The sequence below is a fragment of the Carassius auratus genome, linkage group LG36F (genome assembly GCF_003368295.1).
Source record: "Carassius auratus strain Wakin linkage group LG36F, ASM336829v1, whole genome shotgun sequence".
In the NCBI taxonomy this organism is placed as follows: domain Eukaryota; kingdom Metazoa; phylum Chordata; class Actinopteri; order Cypriniformes; family Cyprinidae; genus Carassius; species Carassius auratus.
The window spans coordinates 189690-210000 of record NC_039295.1 but is presented as its reverse complement, the minus strand read 5'-3'; the positions used below and the strand labels follow the sequence as shown (position 1 = coordinate 210000).

Genomic DNA, 20311 nt, shown 5'->3' with positions numbered 1-20311 from the left:
GTACAAAGTGTATAAAGGTTTAAGTAGACACACGTTAGACTGAATTAGTGTACAGCAGATGAATGCTGAATGCACTTCTTGACATGACCAATCGAAGTGTCTTGTTTTGGTTAGATCCAGAACAGTTTTGAGTTAAAACGTCATTTCATGAACTTTGCATAAGTTTTTTATACAGTAACTAGATATAGTCCATCTACAAACTTACTTCCAAAACGATTTACTCTCATTCATTTAGCAGATGATTTTATCTAAAACAGTAAATTAAAAATGAAACTCAATAAGGGAGGAGCTAATAGTATTATCAGTATTAGTATTGTTATTACAGTTCAGATATTAATACTCGGTTTCACATATTGTACACTAATCTAAAGTAAAATGATATAGGAGTCAGTTTTTAATGATTTATTGTGCAGGCCTACAAAAATCCTGTGTGTTTTTATTTGCTGTAATGAATGAATATATAGATTGTGTTCTGCTCAGATCTCAAGACCTTCATTGACTCGGTGAGAGTACAGTCTCTGTCGAACCCTGATCCAGAACGATCCAGTCTCATTATTAACCACAGGACAAGCAATGGAAATATGATGGTCATGAAGTATTCGGGAATGTTTCTGAATCAGATAAATGCTTATAAGAGCTTGTTCTTCAGCTGTCTTAGAAGACACTCCTGTATTAAACTAATGGTTTTTAATGAGTGTAACTTTAGTAATTTACTTTGAAATCCCTTCTGTCAACACATTGTCTATTACTGAAGCTTGTTCCCAGCACAAACAGCATCCATCAGGTGGTCTCGTGCCCCCGGTTCATGTCAGGGTTGAGTTAAATAGAGTTTATTGTTACAGCTGGATATAGCTGAGTGATTTCTCTCTCCAGAGCCAATCCAAACAACACAACTGAAGCTGTGAACATCTCTGTTCTGATGACAACAGCTAACCGAAACCAGCGCTCCCTCTCAGTAATGCAGTCCTATCCCATCATTCTCCAGTAAAGCACACCCTGGAGTCAGAGCAGCGTGGCATGTTTTATCATTGATTATTTATCATCCGACTGAATGCTTTACCTCGGTCCGTGTGATCATCGGTTTGTGATTTAGGACACATCCCAACATGAACTTGTTAGCAAACAGCGGAGGAACGCCACGATCGTTTGTCTCCTGACTAGCTGAACTACATCAAACTCTTATTTTCAAAGCTGGATCACTTCAGCAGTAAATGTTGCAAGCTATTCCATATTTCAAAATTAAGACATTTCATTTGCATTCACGTAGGCTTAGGCTGTAGGGACAACATTTGTACAAAAAAATAATAATAATAATAATAAAAAGTTAGCTCGCATTTAAGTCCAGATATGGCCAGTGTCTACAGCTATGAAAATTACTGGTAACACTTTACTCAAATCATTTATGCATAATGCATTATAAAAGCAGTAATAATACATTAAATATGTCTTATAAAGAACCTTATAATGCATTGTAGAGTCTCATGAATAGTTGTTTATGGCGTGTCCTGCTGAAACATGTAGAACTGACCGTGCTTCAGTCCAGCGGGGAGAGAGATTTTCCAAGGAGTGTCAGAAACGCTCGAAGAGGACAGCTGAATTATTCAGGGCTATGAAGCATTACTTTCCTCACGACCCAGTCTCTTTGACATGGAAACTGGGTCTTGGCTGTGATCTTCAGGAGTTTGTGTTGCTGACACATGACTCTCGCAGCTGTAGAGTTGCCTCTTGATTGTAGCTGACTCTCAGATTCTCATTTGTTTCAGCGCTGATCCTGTCTTTCTCTCTAGTGTCTGCTTTATCAAGTAAACTTTCTTCTGAATCTGTCACATGATGAAAATGTTTGCTAGGTAATCACTGCTTTGATTTAGAGGTTGTCCAAATGAAGTTCATAGCAATGTATATTACTAATCAGAAATTAGGTTTTGGCATATTTAAGGTAATAAATTTACAAGATATCTTAATGTAACATGATCTTTAATATCCTAATGATATTTGGCATAAAAGTCATCACCCTTATTTATATTGCTCTTCTAACAATACAGATTGTGCCAAAACAGCTTTACAGTATTGAAATATGAAAATAGTGTGTCAATGCAAAAGGACAATAGTAAACACTCATTTAAAGGCAGAATTCAGTGATGTCATCATCCAGCTCAGTTCAGTTTAAATAGTATCTGTGCAATCAAGTCGATGATATCCCTGGAAATTAAGTTTCCCCAACTAATTAAACAAGAAGAACCGAAACTCCATCGGTGACAGAATGGAGAAAAAAACCTTGGGAGAAACCAGGCTCAGTTGGGGTCAGTTCTCCTCTGACCAGACGAAACCAGCAAGATTAAAAAGATCCAATAAAACTAATAGAGGGATACACCCACGATCAGATGATAAGAGCAGATCATTTGTAACTCTAAGGAGAGCAGTTTCAGTACTATGATACGGTCTAAATCCTGACTGGAAATCCTCACATATACCATTTTTCTCTAAGAAGGAATATAATTGTGAGGATACCACCTTTTCTAGTATCTTGGACAGAAAAGGGAGATTCGAGATTGGTCTATAATTAACTAGTTCTCTGGGGTCAAGTTGTGGCTTTTTTATGAGAGGCTTAATAACAGCCAGTTTAAAGGTTTTGGGGACATGTCCTAATGACAATGAGGAATTAATAATAGTCAGAAGAGGACCTATGACTTCTGGAAGCACCTCTTTTAGGAGCTTAGATGGTATAGGGTCTAACATACATGTTGTTGGTTTAGATGATTTAACAAGTTTATACAATTCTTCCTCTTCTATATTAGAGAATGAGTGGAACTGTTCCTCAGGGGGTCTATAGTGCACTGTCTGATGCGAAACTGTAGCTGACGGCTGAATGCTTGCAATTTTATCTCTAATAGTATCGATTTTAGAAGTAAAGTAGTTCATAAAGTCACTACTGCTGTGGTGTTGGGAAATGTCAACACTTGAGGTTTTATTTTTTTGTATTGAATAAATACCTGGGGTTATGTTTGTTTTCTTCTAAAAGAGAAGAAAAGTAATAGGATCTAGCAGTTTTTAATGCTTTTCTGTAGGATATGCTACTTTCCCGCCAAGCAATACGAAATACCTCTAGTTTTGTTTTCCTCCAGCTGCGCTCCATTTTTCGGGCTGCTCTCTTTAGGGTGCGAGTATGCTCATTATACCATGGTGTCAAACTGTTTTCCTTAACCTTCCTTAAGCGTAAAGGAGCAACTTTATTTAAAGTGCTAGAAGAGAGAGTCCATAGTTTCTGTTACATCATCAAGTTGTTCTGAGGTTTTGGATATGCTAAGGAATTTGGATACATCAGGAAGATAACTTAAAAAGCTGTCTTTTGTGGTAGAAGTGATGGTTATTCGATACTTGTAACAAGAAGTAGAATTTACAATTTTGGCTATATGAAGTTTGCACAGAACTAAATAATGATCTGAGATATCATCACTTGGCTGAATAATTTCAACACTATCAACATCAATTCCATGTGACAGTATTAAATCTAGAGTATGATTTCGACAATGAGTAGGTCCTGAAACGTGTTGTCTAACACCAATAGAGTTCAGAATGTCTATAAATGCTGATCCCAATGCATCTTTTTCATTATCGACATGGATATTAAAATCACCAACTATTAAGACTTTATCTGCAGCCAGAACTAACTCGGATGTAAAATCAGCAAACTCTTTAATAAAGTCTGTATGGTGCCCTGGTGGCCTGTATACAGTAGCCAGTACAAACATAACAGGGGATTTATCATTAACATTGGTTTCTCTGGATAATGTTATATGAAGCACCATTACTTCAAACGAGTTATACTTGAAGCCTGCCCTCTGAGAAATCCTGAAAACGTTGTTATAAATTGAAGCAACACCTCCCCCTTTGCCTTTTAGACGCGGTTCATGTTTATAACAGTAATCTTGGGGGGTGGTCTCATTTAAAATAATGTAATCATCAGGTTTTAGCCAGGTTTCTGTCAAGCAGAGCACATCTATATTATGATCAGTTATAATATTATTTACAAAAAGTGTTTTCGTAGAAAGGGATCTGATATTCAATAAGCCAAGCTTTATCCTTTGTTTATCCATATTGCATTTGTTTTTTATTTGTTGAACCTCAATTAAATTATTAACCTTAACTTGGTTTGGACGTTTTTTGTATTTTCTAGTTCGGGGAACAGACACAGTCTCTATAGTGTGATATCTAGGTGAAAGAGTCTCTGACTCCCGGTAAACATTGATGTAAACATAAATGAGAAATGTATGATTGTGACTCATACAATGTGTTGTTATCTATTACTACAAATATACCTGTGCTACAGATGACTGCTTCTGTGCTGCAGGGACACATATATGTGTGTGTGTGAGTGTGTGTGAGTGTGTGTGTGTGTGTGTTTGTGTGTGTTCACTTATTCGCTGTGATGAGTCTCTCAGAGGAAACCCCCCCCTGCTCTCAGCAGATCCACTGGGAACGTCTCGAAGGTGTTTACACTGTGTTTATACCAAAGCAAGGACCGGCACTTGACACCCAATGAGTTTCCCTTAAGACTGTGTATATAGTTCTAGAGTGGTTCAGTTTTTGTGTGTTAAACCGTGTCACAGCATGCACATTATTTACAGTTGCAGAATTCATTACATTTATATATAGCGCTTTTTAAGGCACTCAAAAATCGAATTGGCCCTAAACATATACACATTTATTCAATGTGAAATGTCAACTGTGGTGCAGAATCGTTCCTCCTTTATAAATTACAATAAACCTCAAATAACCTTTATTATCAAAAATTATATATGTCAAAAATATTAAATTATATTTTTGACATTATCACTTATGCCAAGAAGCTGTCATATATGTCATTTTTATACAATTCTTTATCTTCAGAAAAGTCTCTGGGTGGGACTTGTTAACAACTGTAACCAAAGGTAAAATGCAGGTTGTTTGTATTGTAATGTATTATAAGTGTGCGTACAGTTATTCATGAGATCATACAATGCATTACAAGGTGTATTACAAGGCATAATTAGTGCACAGAAAATACTTCTGTTATGCATTATATATAGACTTTAAGTAAAATGTGAACATGTTTTTCATAGTTTTTTTTGTTTGTTGTTGTTGTTAGTTTTTTTTTTTTTTCTCAGGCTAGACTGACTCATAATGTTCTCAACAATATCCTACAGTTAATATACAGAATACCACCATAATACCTCGTTCACTGTAATAAAAACTGTTTTTAATTCATTTTATTGGATCTGTGTTTCTGACTGAACACGGCTCTACAGTCTTGTGTTCATAGATTGTGTTTAAGCAGTGTCCAGTAAACACACACACACATCAGAGAAGATCCGTGTAGTCTGTACAGCGTTCAGTTCTACTTCTGCTTGATTTCTTTTCATTTATAAAATGATCCTCTACAACTAATGTTATCAGTTCTTTTTCTATTCTTTCATCTTGTCTTTATAAAACAAGACCCTCTAACATTAACGTTCTCTATTAAGTTAACTGAGACTCATATTTCTTCTATATCATTGCTCTTTTCTTGATTCTGATTGCTTCCCTTGTCCTCATTTATAAGTCACTTTGGATAAATGATTAAATGTAATCCTGAACCACAAAACCAGTCATGATGCTTTTTTCTGTTCGGAGGACATTATTTGTCTGAGATACAACTATTATAAATCTGGAATCTGAGGGAGCAAAAAAATCACAATATTGAGAAAATCATCTTTAAAGTTGTTCAGATGAAGTTCTTAGCAATGAATATTACTAATCAAACATTAAGTTTTGATATATTTACAGTTTATTTACTAAATATCTTCATGAACATGATCTTTACTTAATATCCTAATGATTTTTGTCATAAAAGAGAGATGTATAATTGTGACTCATACAGTGTATTGTTGTGTATTTCTCCAAATATACGTCTGTGACACTGATGACTGCTTCTGTGCTGCAGGACACTGATGATAAACATCTGGAAGGTTCTACAGACGTGGTGTCAGGTCATTAGAGTACGGATCGACAGGCACGTTTCGGCATTCTTCACCTTGAGAGAAGACGTGTAAGGAGCTGAGGAAGTCTGATTCTTCTCATTTGTTCTTGCTGTCGTCGTCCTCACTCGGACCCTGGCCTGAGTCTCTGTGTGTACTGTCCACGATGTAGAAGTGGTTCTGGGAGATCTCACGGCACAGCATCATGTACTTGGAAGCTCGTTTGATCCGAGGAAGCACGAAGGAGCGTGTGAACTCATCTTTACTCAGCGCTGGCTTGGACTGCGTGGCCAGGACACAGTTGATGAACATCAGAGAGAAGCTGTAGCAGTTGTGGCTTTCCTCGTCAAAGCTGGAAAACAGAGAGCATTCGGACTCTTAATAACCTCCGGATGTGATCGAACAGAACTGCAGCTTTCTCTGTGTGTGAGGTCACCTGTGGCTGGCCGGGTCCCAGGTGTGAGCGCTGGAGAACTGCTCCAGATACTGGTCCCACTGGCTCCTGAGACTGAACATGTGTGTGTGCACCAGCGGCACACACACACAGCGCTCCCAGCCCTGAGACTCTCTCTGCACACCGCTCCGTGTGTAGCTGTACACCGTGCCTGCAACACACACACACACCGCCACAGTCAAGGCTTTGTGCTCTTTCAGCTACGTCAAGAAGAGTTCTGCTTCTTTTGCACCGTTTAACGTCATTAAGAGTGTTTTCAGTATAACTGAGCTGGTATTACACTCTCTATTCATACTTCAGATTTAGTTTTTTTATTGTCTGTTATCATTTAAATGTTTGAGTAACTTTGTAGTGTTTTATCATTTGTACTTTTTTTTTAATAGGTCAGGGTTTTATTTTTATTTCAGTTTTATTACATCAAGTTAAATCAAATTTAAATATTACCTTAAAAGCAAAAAGCTTTTAATGTTTTATTTCGGTTAACACTATTTTTAGTATAAGTTTTAGTTAATTATAGAAATGTATGTGCTATAGCAAAAATAAAACCACAGTAAAATCAGAAACTCACTTTAATAAACAGTGAAGCTACACATCATATTTCTTACAGCATTATCTGTGAAGGGAACATAAACTCTGATATTAATCATGTGGAAGATCAAATCTAGATCGAAATGAGAATATTGAAGTCACATAGATGTTAATGGTTTATCTTCTATGAGTTTTGATTTATTTGTTGTTGTGTTATATTGTTTATAAATAGAACAGCCCTTCAGTGCAAACTTGTTTTGAAATGTGCTTTATAAATACACCTGAAGTTGAACTTAAATTTATTTTCTGTATGAAAAGAAAAGTAGTTTTTAAATCTAGGTATGACTAAGTACTTTTTACAGTGTGTCTTTTATGTCATACAAGATGTACACTTGGATATTTATTAATAATTGCCAAATGTCTTGCCAAACTCAAACTTTAAAGCATATTTTATTGGGTTGTACTGTTTTTAATGTGCTTAGACAATGGTTTGACTCAGAGGTGTGTTTAACAGAGTTATTTATCATGACATGATGTTAACTGTACACCTTGTGTGATTTACTCTGAGGTCCCCATGAAAATAGCCTTGATGCTGGCATGGAACTGTAATAAACAACTGTGATATTTTATTAAATGTAATTAACAGTTCAGGTTATTTTGCTGCTGAAATGAGTGTTTGGGTGTACTGTACCGCTCGTGTTGCTGATTCCTGTGTGAAGATCAGAACTGCCATCGAAGTCCCTGTAAGAACCAGGAGCACAGGTCACCTTCAGTCCAGGAGGAGCTTCAGCTGGAGGTGTGTTCTTCTGGACGTCTTACCTGAGCACATCTGTGGAGGTCACCAGGAAAGCACACGGTTCTTTGTGTCCGTTACTGAAGGGGCTGGGGACGCTGACCGGGGCTTCCTCCAGACGCTTGCCGCTGAAGCTGACGCCGCACTCGGGACACTGATCCGGCACGAAGAAGCAGTAGATGTCCTTGTCACAGTGACTGAGTCTGATCACACTCTTCTGATCCATCTGGCCGGTCTGAGCGAGTCCAGAGAGCAGCTGCTGGTCTCATCAGCCGATCCGGTTTCAGACAACACCTGAGGAACAGAGGGATCTGTTTGCAGCTTCAGTCGTGTTCCCCAGCAGACGTCCTCTGAGTCACGATCCTGTTTTACTGCTGCGTGGATGCACCGTCAGCCAAATCCTTCTAACTCTGAGTTCATATACTGTGTGCTGTATGCTGGTTTAAAGAATTAAACTATTCATGAATCTGTCAGGCAGCACAGCTAGTGTTTTGGAGACTATGACTCATCATCACGCATCGATTACTGTAATTCTGTACATTTCACAGGCTCAGTTATCCCGTCTTGCATTACTACAGAACGCACAAAGAAGACGGAGAGAATCACCCCAGTCTTGGTTTCTTTAAAGTGGTTGCTTGCGAAGTGAAGTTTTGTTGATGTGTTTTAAAGCGTTGCATGGCATTTTAAATGTGCTAGATCAAACATGTGTTGTACTGTAATAAGTTGAAAGTATGATTCTCTGACTTGATAGCAGTGTGTCACTGCAACTGGACACCAAGTCTTTGTTTCAGATCAGTATTTACAGGTTTACCAGCTGTCTGCAGTGAGAGATCCACACGCGTGTGTCACGTGACTCCTGCAGACACAGACCCAGCAGCTTACAGCAGAATACAGGCTTGATATCATCCATGAGCTGAGCTGGTAATATATTCACAGACCGATCGCTTCTCTTCATAAGACCTCAATATATCATCACCAGCCACTGGGAGCCTACAACATTTGTGTAACTTTTTCGTAGAGGGGGGTCAACATGGTAATTTTCACCTCAGATTAAGAGGCAGAGTGCAGGAGGATAAAACTGACTTCAGAAAGAGTGCAACATCATAATGTTATTTTACACAGAGACTGCTGGGTCTGTTGGTAAAATCTGTTGACTTCAGCTGTCTTTGTTGCATTGTGTCCCGATGGTGACCATTTAAAAGCTGTAAAAAGCACTTTTCAAGTTTTTTCTCCAGTATTTCAGGCCTGAAGTATTTAAATCTTAGTGCCCCTTCAGATTTTGTATTTTAACAAACTTTCCTTTTCACATCTTAATTTTTAGGGCCCTGTATGTTTGAGTTACAGAGATATAATGTGGCTCAGAGACAAAATGTTTAATGATTAATTAATTTGGTCAGCTCTTCCTTGAACCACAACCTTATCGTGGTGAAGAGGTTTGAGAACCCGAATGATCCAAAGAGGTATTTTATCCGGGGCTATATGCCCCCAGTAGGGTCTCCCACGGCAAACAGGTCCTAGTGTCACGGTTGGTAAACCGTGATCTCGGGTTGTTTACACTTTGTGGTGAATTCTGTGTGTTCCGCGTCTGCACTGATTAGTTGTGGGCGTCTCCGTTAATTGTATCAGCAACAGCTGCCACTCATTACTCATCCACTATATAATGGCTTGTCTCACGTCTTGTGTTTGTGAGATCGTTGTTCTATGTTTGATGTGTTAACCCCCCCGTCTGGCTTCTGTGTAGTTTGCGTTGGATGTCTTTGTTTCCCCAGAACCTCATCCACTCTTCGCACGTTCACTCGGCCACAGACACTTACCTTCGGCTCTATTCCCCGCAGTTCCTGTGCCACTCTCTCCTGCTGCCTCACGCCGTCAACATCCAGATTACTCACCTTCTCTCCACCACCGTCTGGACTTCTCACCGCTACACCATCCCCTCGGAGTATCGCTGTCTCATCGTCATTGTTTGTTTATGTACCATCGCCATATCTTCTCATTAAAACTTTAAACTCGCTATTGTTTCCAGACTATCCTTTCACCAGCCGTCACAGAATGATCTCACCACCATGGAAGCAGCAAGCACCAATACCCTCACCGACTTCATGCACCACAGTGTCAAAAGAATGGATCAGCAGCAGGAGAGTATCTCGAACACCGGACGCGCTGTCCAAGCGCTGGTGGCACAGGTGTCCGAGCTCACCCAGCAGATCCATCAGCTCACGTCTCCCACTGTGCCCATCGCAAATTAGCGTTGGAGGAGTGACGCCACCGGTTAGAGGGTTCAGGGGTTCCCTTTATTGTTTGGACTGATCACAAGAATTTAGAATACATTAGAACTGCCAAAAGACTAAATTCCAGGCAGGCTCGGTGGGCACTTTTTTTCGGTCGTTTTGAATTTACCCTATCGTACCGCCGGGTTCCAAAAATGTCAAACTCGATTCTTTGTCACGTCTTTTTGATCCCTCCGCCCGTCTCGTTACTCCCGAGTGTATTTTGCCTGAGAAATTAGTGGTCTCAGCACTCGTATGGGAGGTCGAGTCGAAGGTCAAGACGGCCTTAGAAGGGGTAACGCCTCTGTCCGGTTGCCCACCGAACCGCTTATTTGTGCCGGAAGAGTTAAGGTCCGAAGTTGTCCAGTGGGGTCATTGTTCCAACATGGCTTGTCACCCAGGGATAAGTAGAACTAATGGGTTGGTTAGATAACAATTCTGGTGGCCACGTATGGCTCGCGATGTCCGCGATTTTGTTTTGGCTTGTTCAGTTTGCGCCAGTGGTAAGTCATCTAACCGACCTCCTGATGGGCTCCTTCAACCGCTGTCTGTCCCTTCGAGACCCTGGTCACATATCGCTCTAGATTTTGTCACCGCCCTCCCGCCCTCTAATGGCATGACAGTCGTTTTGACTGTAGTGGACCGGTTCTCGAAGGCGGCACATTTCATTCCCTTGCCCAAATTACCGACAGCCAAGGAGACAGCGGTCACTGTCTTAGATCACGTCTTTCGGCTTCATGGCCTCCCGGTAGACGTGGTTTCAGACAGGGGATCTCAGTTTATATCCAAATTTTGGAAAGAGTTTTGCAAATTATTAGGAGCGTCAGTTAGCTTGTCGTCGGGTCATCATCCCCAAAGCAACGGACAATCTGAGCGAGCCAACCAAGATTTAGAGAGGATGTTGAGATGTTTGGTCTCCAAGAATCCTTCTTCCTGGAGTCAACAACTCTCTATGGTGGAGTACGCCCACAATTCGTTGCCAGTGTCAGCTACGGGCCTCTCTCCGTTTCAGTGTAGGGTACCAGCCACCAGCGTTTCCCAGTCTGGAATCTGAAGTCGCGGTCCCCTCCGCTCACGCATTTGTCCAGAGGTGCCACCGCACCTGAAACAGAGCCCGTGAGACTCTGCTCCGGGTGAGGGAGCGCACTAAGGCCAAGGCCTTTCTACCAGTAACATTTCATTGCGATCCGTTTCTAATAAATTAGCTCCCAAATTTATCGGCCTGTTCACTATCACCAAAATCATTAGTCCGGTGACAGTCCGCCTCAAACTACCTCCTGCGTACAAGAGGATACACCCCGCCTTTCATGTGTCCAAAATTAAACCCGTGTTTTATGCACATATTAATCCGCCTACTCCGGTTCCCCCGCCGCCGCGTCTCGTAGATGGGGAAACGACATATTCGGTTAATCGCATTCTGGACTAGAGACGGAGGGGACGAGGATTCCAGTATCTGGTGGACTGGGAAGGTTATGGTCCGGAGGAGAGGAGTTGGGTACCTGCTAGGGACATATTGGATCACTCCCTTATTGATGAATTTAATCAGCAGGTAAGCCCTTCTGGGAACTCCAGGAGGAGTTCTTAGAGGCGGGGTACTGTCATGGTTGGTAAACCGTGATCTCGGGTTGTTTACACTTTGTGGTGAATTCTGTGTGTTCCGCGTCTGCACTGATTAGTTGTGGGCGTCTCCGTTAATTGTATCAGCAACAGCTGCCACTCATTACTCATCCACTATATAATGGCTTGTCTCACGTCTTGTGTTTGTGAGATCGTTGTTCTATGTTTGATGTGTTAACCCCCCCGTCTGGCTTCTGTGTAGTTTGCGTTGGATGTCTTTGTTTCCCCAGAACCTCATCCACTCTTCGCACGTTCACTCGGCCACAGACACTTACCTTCGGCTCTATTCCCCGCAGTTCCTGTGCCACTCTCTCCTGCTGCCTCACGCCGTCAACATCCAGATTACTCACCTTCTCTCCACCACCGTCTGGACTTCTCACCGCTACACCATCCCCTCGGAGTATCGCTGTCTCATCGTCATTGTTTGTTTATGTACCATCGCCATATCTTCTCATTAAAACTTTAAACTCGCTATTGTTTCCAGACTATCCTTTCACCAGCCGTCACACCTAGGTGACGGGTCAGACTAAGAGCGGTCCAATAGCCCTTTATGAATCATCAAAAAAAAAGGACCATGACATCACCCGGCATGGCACAGCCGAGGCAGGCCCAGAGGATCGCCATGTGTTGGAGTTTACCACAGTGAATGAAAGGGTCGCTTCCCTGCGCCTTCAGATTGGGGATAGGTCTCTCACTGTCATTTGCTGAAGAAGATGGATGGATGGATGGATGGATGGATGGATAATTTGGTCAAAAAACAAATGTGTCACTTTTCATTAAGCTAAAATGTATTGTACTTAAAGAACAATGTCTGAAGAAAAAGTAATGTTGAAAGTAGAAATGTGTGTCCCTGCAACACAAAAGCAGTCATCAGTAACACAGATATATTTGTAGAAATAGATAACAATAAGTGAAAGTCGTGACATTTGCCAAGTAGGGTAGCCCATACTCGGAATTGGTGCTCTGCATTTAACCCATCCAAGTGCACACACACACAGCAGTGAACACACACACACTGTGAACACACACACACACTGTGAACACACACCCGGAGCAGTGGGCAGCTATATACAGGTGCTGGTCATATAATTAGAATATCATCAAAAAGTTGATTTATTTCACTAATTCCATTCAAAAAGTGAAACTTCTATATTATATTCATTCATTATACACAGACTGATTTTTGCAAATATTTATTTCTTTTCATTTTGATGATTATAACTGACAACTAAGAAAAATCCCAAATTCAGTATGTCATAAAGTATTAACATGAAAAGTATGAGCATGTGCAGCACTCAATACTTAGTTGTGGCTCTTGTGCCTGAATGACTGCAGCAATGCGGCGTGGCATGGAGTGGATCAGTCTGTGGCACTGCTCAGGTGTTATGAGAGACCAGGTTGCTCTGATAGTGGCCTTCAGCTCTTCTGCATTCTTGGGTCTGGCATATCTCATCTCCCTCTTCACAATATACCATAGATTTTCTATGGGGTTAAGGTCAGGTGAGTTTTCTGGCCAATTAAGAACAGGGATACCATGGTCCTTAAACCAGGTACTGGTAGCTTTGGCACTGTGTGCAGGTGCAGAGTCCTGCTGGAAAATGAAATCTGCATCTCCATAAAGTAAGTCAGCAGCAGGAAGCATGAAGTGCTCAAAAAATTCCTGGTATACGGCTGCGTTGACCTTTGACCTCAGAAAACACAGTGGACCAACACCAGCAGATGACTTTGACCCCAAACCATCACTGACTGTGGAAACTTTACACTGGACCTCAATCAACGTGGATTGTGTGCCTCTCCTCTCTTCCTCCACACTCTGGGACCCTGATCTCCAAAGGAAATGAAAAGTTTTCTTTCATCAGAGAACATAACTGTGCACCACTCAGCAGCAGTCCAGTCCTTTCTGAAGACGCTTCTGATGCTGTCTGTTGTCCAAGAGTGTCTTGACACGAGGAATGTGAAGCTGAAACCCATGTCTTGCAGACGTCTGTGTGTAGAGGTTCTTGAAGCACTGGCTCCAGCTGCAGTCCACTCTTTGTGAATCTCCCCCACATTTTTGAATGGGTTTTGTTTCACAATCCTCTCCAGGGTGCAATTATCTCTACTGCTTGTACTATTTTTTTCTACCACATCTTTTACTTCCCTTCACTTCTCTATTAATGTGCTTGGACACAGAGCTCTGTGAACAGTCAGCCTCTTTTGCAAAGACATTTTGTGTCTTGCCCTCCTTGTGCAAGGTGTCAATGGTCATCTTTTGGAAATCCAGCAGTCTTCCCCATGATTGTGTAGCCTACAGAACTAGACTGAGAGACCATTTAAAGGTGTTTTGAGTTAATTAGCTGATTAGAGTGTGGCACCAGGTGTCTTCAATATTGAACCTTTTCACAATATTCACATTTTCTGAGATACTGAATATGGTATTATCATTCGTTGTCAGTTATAATCATCAAAATTAAAAGAAATAAACATTTGAAATATATCAGTCTGTGTGTAATGAATGAATATAATATACAAGTTTCACTTTTTGAATGGAATTAGTGAAATAAATCAACTTTTTGATGATATTCTAATTATATGATCAGCACCTGTATATCCAGCGCGCCGGAGAAACTGGGGGTTCAGTGCCTTGCAAGCACACTTCCGCCATGTGTACTGAGAGAGCAGTGTTCATTCACCCCCCACCAGCACCGGGACTCGAACCGGTGACCTTCTAGTAACTAGTCCAACTCTCTAACCATTAGGCCACAGCTACCCCAACACATTATGAGAAGAAATAAAGGAGAAGATGTCATTAAAAAAATGTCAAGTTATAGTGCTGCAGAGATATCAACCTTAATTAGCATTAGCATTACTAGCCCCTATTTACTATACTAACAATATACTAACAATATTTAATGAGGTTAACTTATAACTCCTTGTGGTTAGTCTGCACGAGATCAACAAGCTTGTTTGCTTTGTGGCCGCTTTAAATACAAAATAAGCATTCGATCTACGTCAGAGCGTCTGAGCGCTCACAAATCTTTCTGCAGCGTCGTGAGCAGAGCGGCAAGAGCGATTTTTGACGCTCTAGACGCCGGCGGTGTGAACGCAGTTAGGCTTCAGCTATGGCTGTTGTGTTGTTGTGAAAGTAGTGGCGGAGCAAATGCCGTTTCTCGTTTGTTACTCTAGAGTAGACCAATTCACTTTATTGAGGCATACTGCCCCCATCTGTTATGGAATGTGGAGTATGACTTGATTTTTTTTGCCAAACATTACAGATGGCACCTTTAAAGATGATTTTTTTGCTCCCTCAGATTCCAGATTTATAATAGTTGTATCTCAGACAAATATTGTCCTCCGAACAAACCACAGATCAATGGAGAGATCATTTATTCAGCTACAGATGATGTATAAATCGCAAATGTACCCTCATGATTATTGCTCTGGGTCACGTCTGTCTCTCTCTCAAACCCTTATTGATGAATTTAATCAGCAGGTAAGCCCTTCTGGGAACTCCAGGAGGAGTTCTTAGAGGCGGGGTACTGTCATGGTTGGTAAACCGTGATCTCGGGTTGTTTACACTTTGTGGTGAATTCTGTGTGTTCCGCGTCTGCACTGATTAGTTGTGGGCGTCTCCGTTAATTGTATCAGCAACAGCTGCCACTCATTACTCATCCACTATATAATGGCTTGTCTCACGTCTTGTGTTTGTGAGATCGTTGTTCTATGTTTGATGTGTTAACCCCCCCGTCTGGCTTCTGTGTAGTTTGCGTTGGATGTCTTTGTTTCCCCAGAACCTCATCCACTCTTCGCACGTTCACTCGGCCACAGACACTTACCTTCGGCTCTATTCCCCGCAGTTCCTGTGCCACTCTCTCCTGCTGCCTCACGCCGTCAACATCCAGATTACTCACCTTCTCTCCACCACCGTCTGGACTTCTCACCGCTACACCATCCCCTCGGAGTATCGCTGTCTCATCGTCATTGTTTGTTTATGTACCATCGCCATATCTTCTCATTAAAACTTTAAACTCGCTATTGTTTCCAGACTATCCTTTCACCAGCCGTCACACCTAGGTGACGGGTCAGACTAAGAGCGGTCCAATAGCCCTTTATGAATCATCAAAAAATAAGGACCATGACATCACCCGGCATGGCACAGCCGAGGCAGGCCCAGAGGATCGCCATGTGTTGGAGTCGCCATGTGTTGGAGTTTACCCCAGTGAATGAAAGGGTCGCTTCCCTGCGCCTTCAGATTGGGGATAGGTCTCTCACTGTCATTTGCTGAAGAAGATGGATGGATGGATGGATGGATGGATGGATAATTTGGTCAAAAAACAAATGTGTCACTTTTCATTAAGCTAAAATGTATTGTACTTAAAGAACAATGTCTGAAGAAAAAGTAATGTTGAAAGTAGAAATGTGTGTCCCTGCAACACAAAAGCAGTCATCAGTAACACAGATATATTTGTAGAAATAGATAACAATAAGTGAAAGTCGTGACATTTGCCAAGTAGGGTAGCCCATACTCGGAATTGGTGCTCTGCATTTAACCCATCCAAGTGCACACACACACAGCAGTGAACACACACACACTGTGAACACACACCCGGAGCAGTGGGCAGCTATATACAGGTGCTGGTCATATAATTAGAATATCATCAAAAAGTTGATTTATTTCACTAATTCCATTCAAAAAGTGAAACTTCTATATTATATTCATTCATTATACACAGACTGATTTTTGCAAATATTTATTTCTTTTCATTTTGATGATTAAAACTGACAACTAAGAAAAATCCCAAATTCAGTATGTCATAAAGTATTAACATGAAAAGTATGAGCATGTGCAGCACTCAATACTTAGTTGTGGCTCTTGTGCCTGAATGACTGCAGCAGTGCGGCGTGGCATGGAGTGGATCAGTCTGTGGCACTGCTCAGGTGTTATGAGAGACCAGGTTGCTCTGATAGTGGCCTTCAGCTCTTCTGCATTCTTGGGTCTGGCATATCTCATCTCCCTCTTCACAATATACCATAGATTTTCTATGGGGTTAAGGTCAGGTGAGTTTTCTGGCCAATTAAGAACAGGGATACCATGGTCCTTAAACCAGGTACTGGTAGCTTTGGCACTGTGTGCAGGTGCAGAGTCCTGCTGGAAAATGAAATCTGCATCTCCATAAAGTAAGTCAGCAGCAGGAAGCATGAAGTGCTCAAAAAATTCCTGGTATACGGCTGCGTTGACCTTTGACCTCAGAAAACACAGTGGACCAACACCAGCAGATGACTTTGACCCCAAACCATCACTGACTGTGGAAACTTTACACTGGACCTCAATCAACGTGGATTGTGTGCCTCTCCTCTCTTCCTCCACACTCTGGGACCCTGATCTCCAAAGGAAATGAAAAGTTTTCTTTCATCAGAGAACATAACTGTGGAGCACTCAGCAGCAGTCCAGTCCTTTCTGAAGACGCTTCTGATGCTGTCTGTTGTCCAAGAGTGTCTTGACACAAGGAATGCGAAGCTGAAACCATGTCTTGCAGACGTCTGTGTGTAGTGGTTCTTGAAGCACTGGCTCCAGCTGCAGTCCACTCTTTGTGAATCTCCCCCACATTTTTGAATGGGTTTTGTTTCACAATCCTCTCCAGGGTGCAATTATCTCTACTGCTTGTACTATTTTTTTCTACCACATCTTTTACTTCCCTTCACTTCTCTATTAATGTGCTTGGACACAGAGCTCTGTGAACAGTCAGCCTCTTTTGCAAAGACATTTTGTGTCTTGCCCTCCTTGTGCAAGGTGTCAATGGTCATCTTTTGGAAATCCAGCAGTCTTCCCCATGATTGTGTAGCCTACAGAACTAGACTGAGAGACCATTTAAAGGTGTTTTGAGTTAATTAGCTGATTAGAGTGTGGCACCAGGTGTCTTCAATATTGAACCTTTTCAGAATATTCACATTTTCTGAGATACTGAATATGGTATTATCATTCGTTGTCAGTTATAATCATCAAAATTAAAAGAAATAAACATTTGAAATATATCAGTCTGTGTGTAATGAATGAATATAATATACAAGTTTCACTTTTTGAATGGAATTAGTGAAATAAATCAACTTTTTGATGATATTCTAATTATATGATCAGCACCTGTATATCCAGCGCGCCGGAGAAACTGGGGGTTCAGTGCCTTGCAAGCACACTTCCGCCATGTGTACTGAGAGAGCAGTGTTCATTCACCCCCCACCAGCACCGGGACTCGAACCGGTGACCTTCTAGTAACTAGTCCAGCTCTCTAACCATTAGGCCACAGCTACCCCAACACATTATGAGAAGAAATAAAGGAGAAGATGTCATTAAAAAAATGTCAAGTTATAGTGCTGCAGAGATATCAACCTTAATTAGCATTAGCATTACTAGCCCCGGCCCGACAGGTGTTGTAATACCAGTTTCGGCCATGGGAGGCGGTATGTGGTCAACATAACCACCAGCCAACCTGCAATACACGAATAACTCGCAGGGCTTACCTGAACCTGATGTCAATCGTGTGGAAAGTACAGCCCACTACTTTCAGTTCAGGGAAGAGAGCGGAAGGATAGCTGAAGCCCTTGGCAAGAGACCAACACCCGCTACAGGGAAACAACCGCGCTCGGAATCACAAATCAAATCCGATAAGAATACCAGAGTAAACATTGGCACTGCTTTTAATCGCTGGAGACAACTGATGGACCTGAAAGAAATGAGGTTTGACTCCGAACTTGCAAGTTAGATGCTGTTAGTATTTCGCTAGAAGTTTGTTTTATATGTTTGTGTATTTGTTTTCGGGAAGTTATAACATAGAAATGTATCGAAGGCTGTTCGATAAACGTGCTAATGTTAGCGATGGCTAACCGTAGCTGCGTTTGATAATTAGCTAGCTATAACTTAACGTTACCCATTTTATTATATAGGGCTGTGCATGTCTTTACTCATGTACATATCATCAGTAAAGACGCTCCTGTAATCAGGAGTATATCTCCAGCACGTGTGTTCAGATCAGGATTGCCAGGTTTTCACAACAAATCCTGCCCAGTTGCTTCTCAAAACTAGTCCAATCTCGCTTCCAGAAGGTTCCCTGATAAAACATTGCTTCCCGGGGTTAAAATATAGGTTTTTTAGCAGGGTTGCCTTGGTATAATTCGTATTTTAGGGGCTAAATATCACGTTATTTGTATTGGGGTCGCTGTGACCAGCGGACATGAAAAACAACCACCACAGACTTGGCAACACTGGTTGGCATTTACTACACAGAGCCGTAATTCACTGACAATCTACACAACATCGATGTTAAAATCGCAGGCGATTCTTTGTAGATTTTGAAAGCGATTCTGTGTTAGTTGTCGGTAGACTACGGCTCTGTGTAGTAACTGCCGCTCCACCTGAACCAGTGTTGCCAAGTCTGCGGTTGTTTTTCATGTCCGCGGTTTGAAGCAATCCCAATACCAATAACGTGATATTTAGCCCCTAAAATGCTAATTTTACCAGGGAAACCCTTCCCAAAAATTTATATTTTAACCCCGGGAAGCAATTTTTATCAGGGAACCTCCCGGAAACGCGATTGGGCTAATTTTGGACTAGTTTTAAGAAGCAACTGGGCAGGATTTGTTGTGAAAACCTGGCAACCCTGATCTGAATGCACATGCTGGAGATATACTTCTAAATACAGGAGCATCTTTACTGATGAGAGGTGCATGAAAATCGCATTCGATTTTTTGCACAGCCCTATGTATCATAACTAACCTGCTCTGTCTAGTCTGTTGGTCTCCGTGTCCTCTTTGCTTCGTGGTTTTTCTGTGCGTGAAAAAATTGATGTGTGGCGTGAAAGCGTGTGAAAAGAGTCAATTGCGTGTGTCTCACGGTGAATGCTTGAGAGTTGGCACATTAGTTCCCAAGCAGAATAAAGGACAGGTTGATTATTGCTGTTTAGCGTTTGTATTAATCTATGATGTGTCCCTGTTTGCCTACAGGGACATAAAAAAATAAATTAAAAGTGATACGTGGACCAAGGTGTCTGAGATTGTTCATTTTAAGTAAAGGATCCTAATATTTCATCCACAACAATATTTAATGAGGTTAACTTATAACTCCTTGTGGTTAGTCTGCACGAGATCAACAAGCTTGTTTGCTTTGTGGCCGCTTTAAATACAAAATAAGCATTCGATCTACGTTAGAGCGTCTGAGCGCTCACAAATCTTTCTGCAGCGTCGTGAGCAGAGCGGCAAGAGCGATGTTTGACGCTCTAGACGCCGGCGGTGTGAACGCACAGTTAGGCTTCAGCTATGGCTGTAGTGTTGTTGTGAAGGTAGGGGCGGAGCATAGAGACTATGCCGTTTCTCGTTTGTTACTCTAGAGTAGACCAATTCACTTTATTGAGGCATACTGCCCCCATCTGTTATGGAATGTGGAGTATGACTTGATTTTTTTTGCCAAACATTACAGATGGCACCTTTAAAGATGATTTTTTTGCTCCCTCAGATTCCAGATTTATAATAGTTGTATCTCAGACAAATATTGTCCTCCGAACAAACCACAGATCAATGGAGAGATCATTTATTCAGCTACAGATGATGTATAAATCGCAAATGTACCCTCATGATTATTGCTCTGGGTCACGTCTGTCTCTCTCTCAACACGCCTGAGTGCTTGAAATAT

The 20311-nt window shown here is 41.5% G+C and overlaps 1 protein-coding gene across 1 annotated transcript; it reads right to left on the bottom strand.

Annotated features, from left to right (window-relative positions):
- Positions 1 to 5878: 5878 nt before the first annotated feature.
- On the bottom strand, positions 5879 to 8178 carry mkrn2os.2 (MKRN2 opposite strand, tandem duplicate 2). The gene is made up of 4 exons (XM_026240722.1): positions 7795 to 8178; positions 7667 to 7716; positions 6430 to 6598; positions 5879 to 6345 (listed from the first exon to the last, which is right to left on the bottom strand). The coding sequence occupies exons 1-4, from the start codon at positions 7992 to 7994 to the stop codon at positions 6093 to 6095; spliced, it is 672 nt and encodes a 223-aa protein (XP_026096507.1). The 5' UTR covers positions 7995 to 8178; the 3' UTR covers positions 5879 to 6092.
- Positions 8179 to 20311: the final 12133 nt, after the last annotated feature.

What these genes read in the sequence shown, in the direction of transcription:
- mkrn2os.2 (XM_026240722.1), bottom strand. Translation starts at nt 7,994, where the DNA reads ATGGATCAGAAGAGTGTGATCAGACTCAGTCACTGTGACAAGGACATC. An exon ending in AGGAATCAGCAACACGAGCG is followed by an intron (nt 6,599 to 7,666) that starts GTACAGTACACC and finishes TGTGTGTTGCAG; the next exon opens with GCACGGTGTACAGCTACACA. An exon ending in TGGGACCCGGCCAGCCACAG is followed by an intron (nt 6,346 to 6,429) that starts GTGACCTCACAC and finishes TCTGTTTTCCAG; the next exon opens with CTTTGACGAGGAAAGCCACA.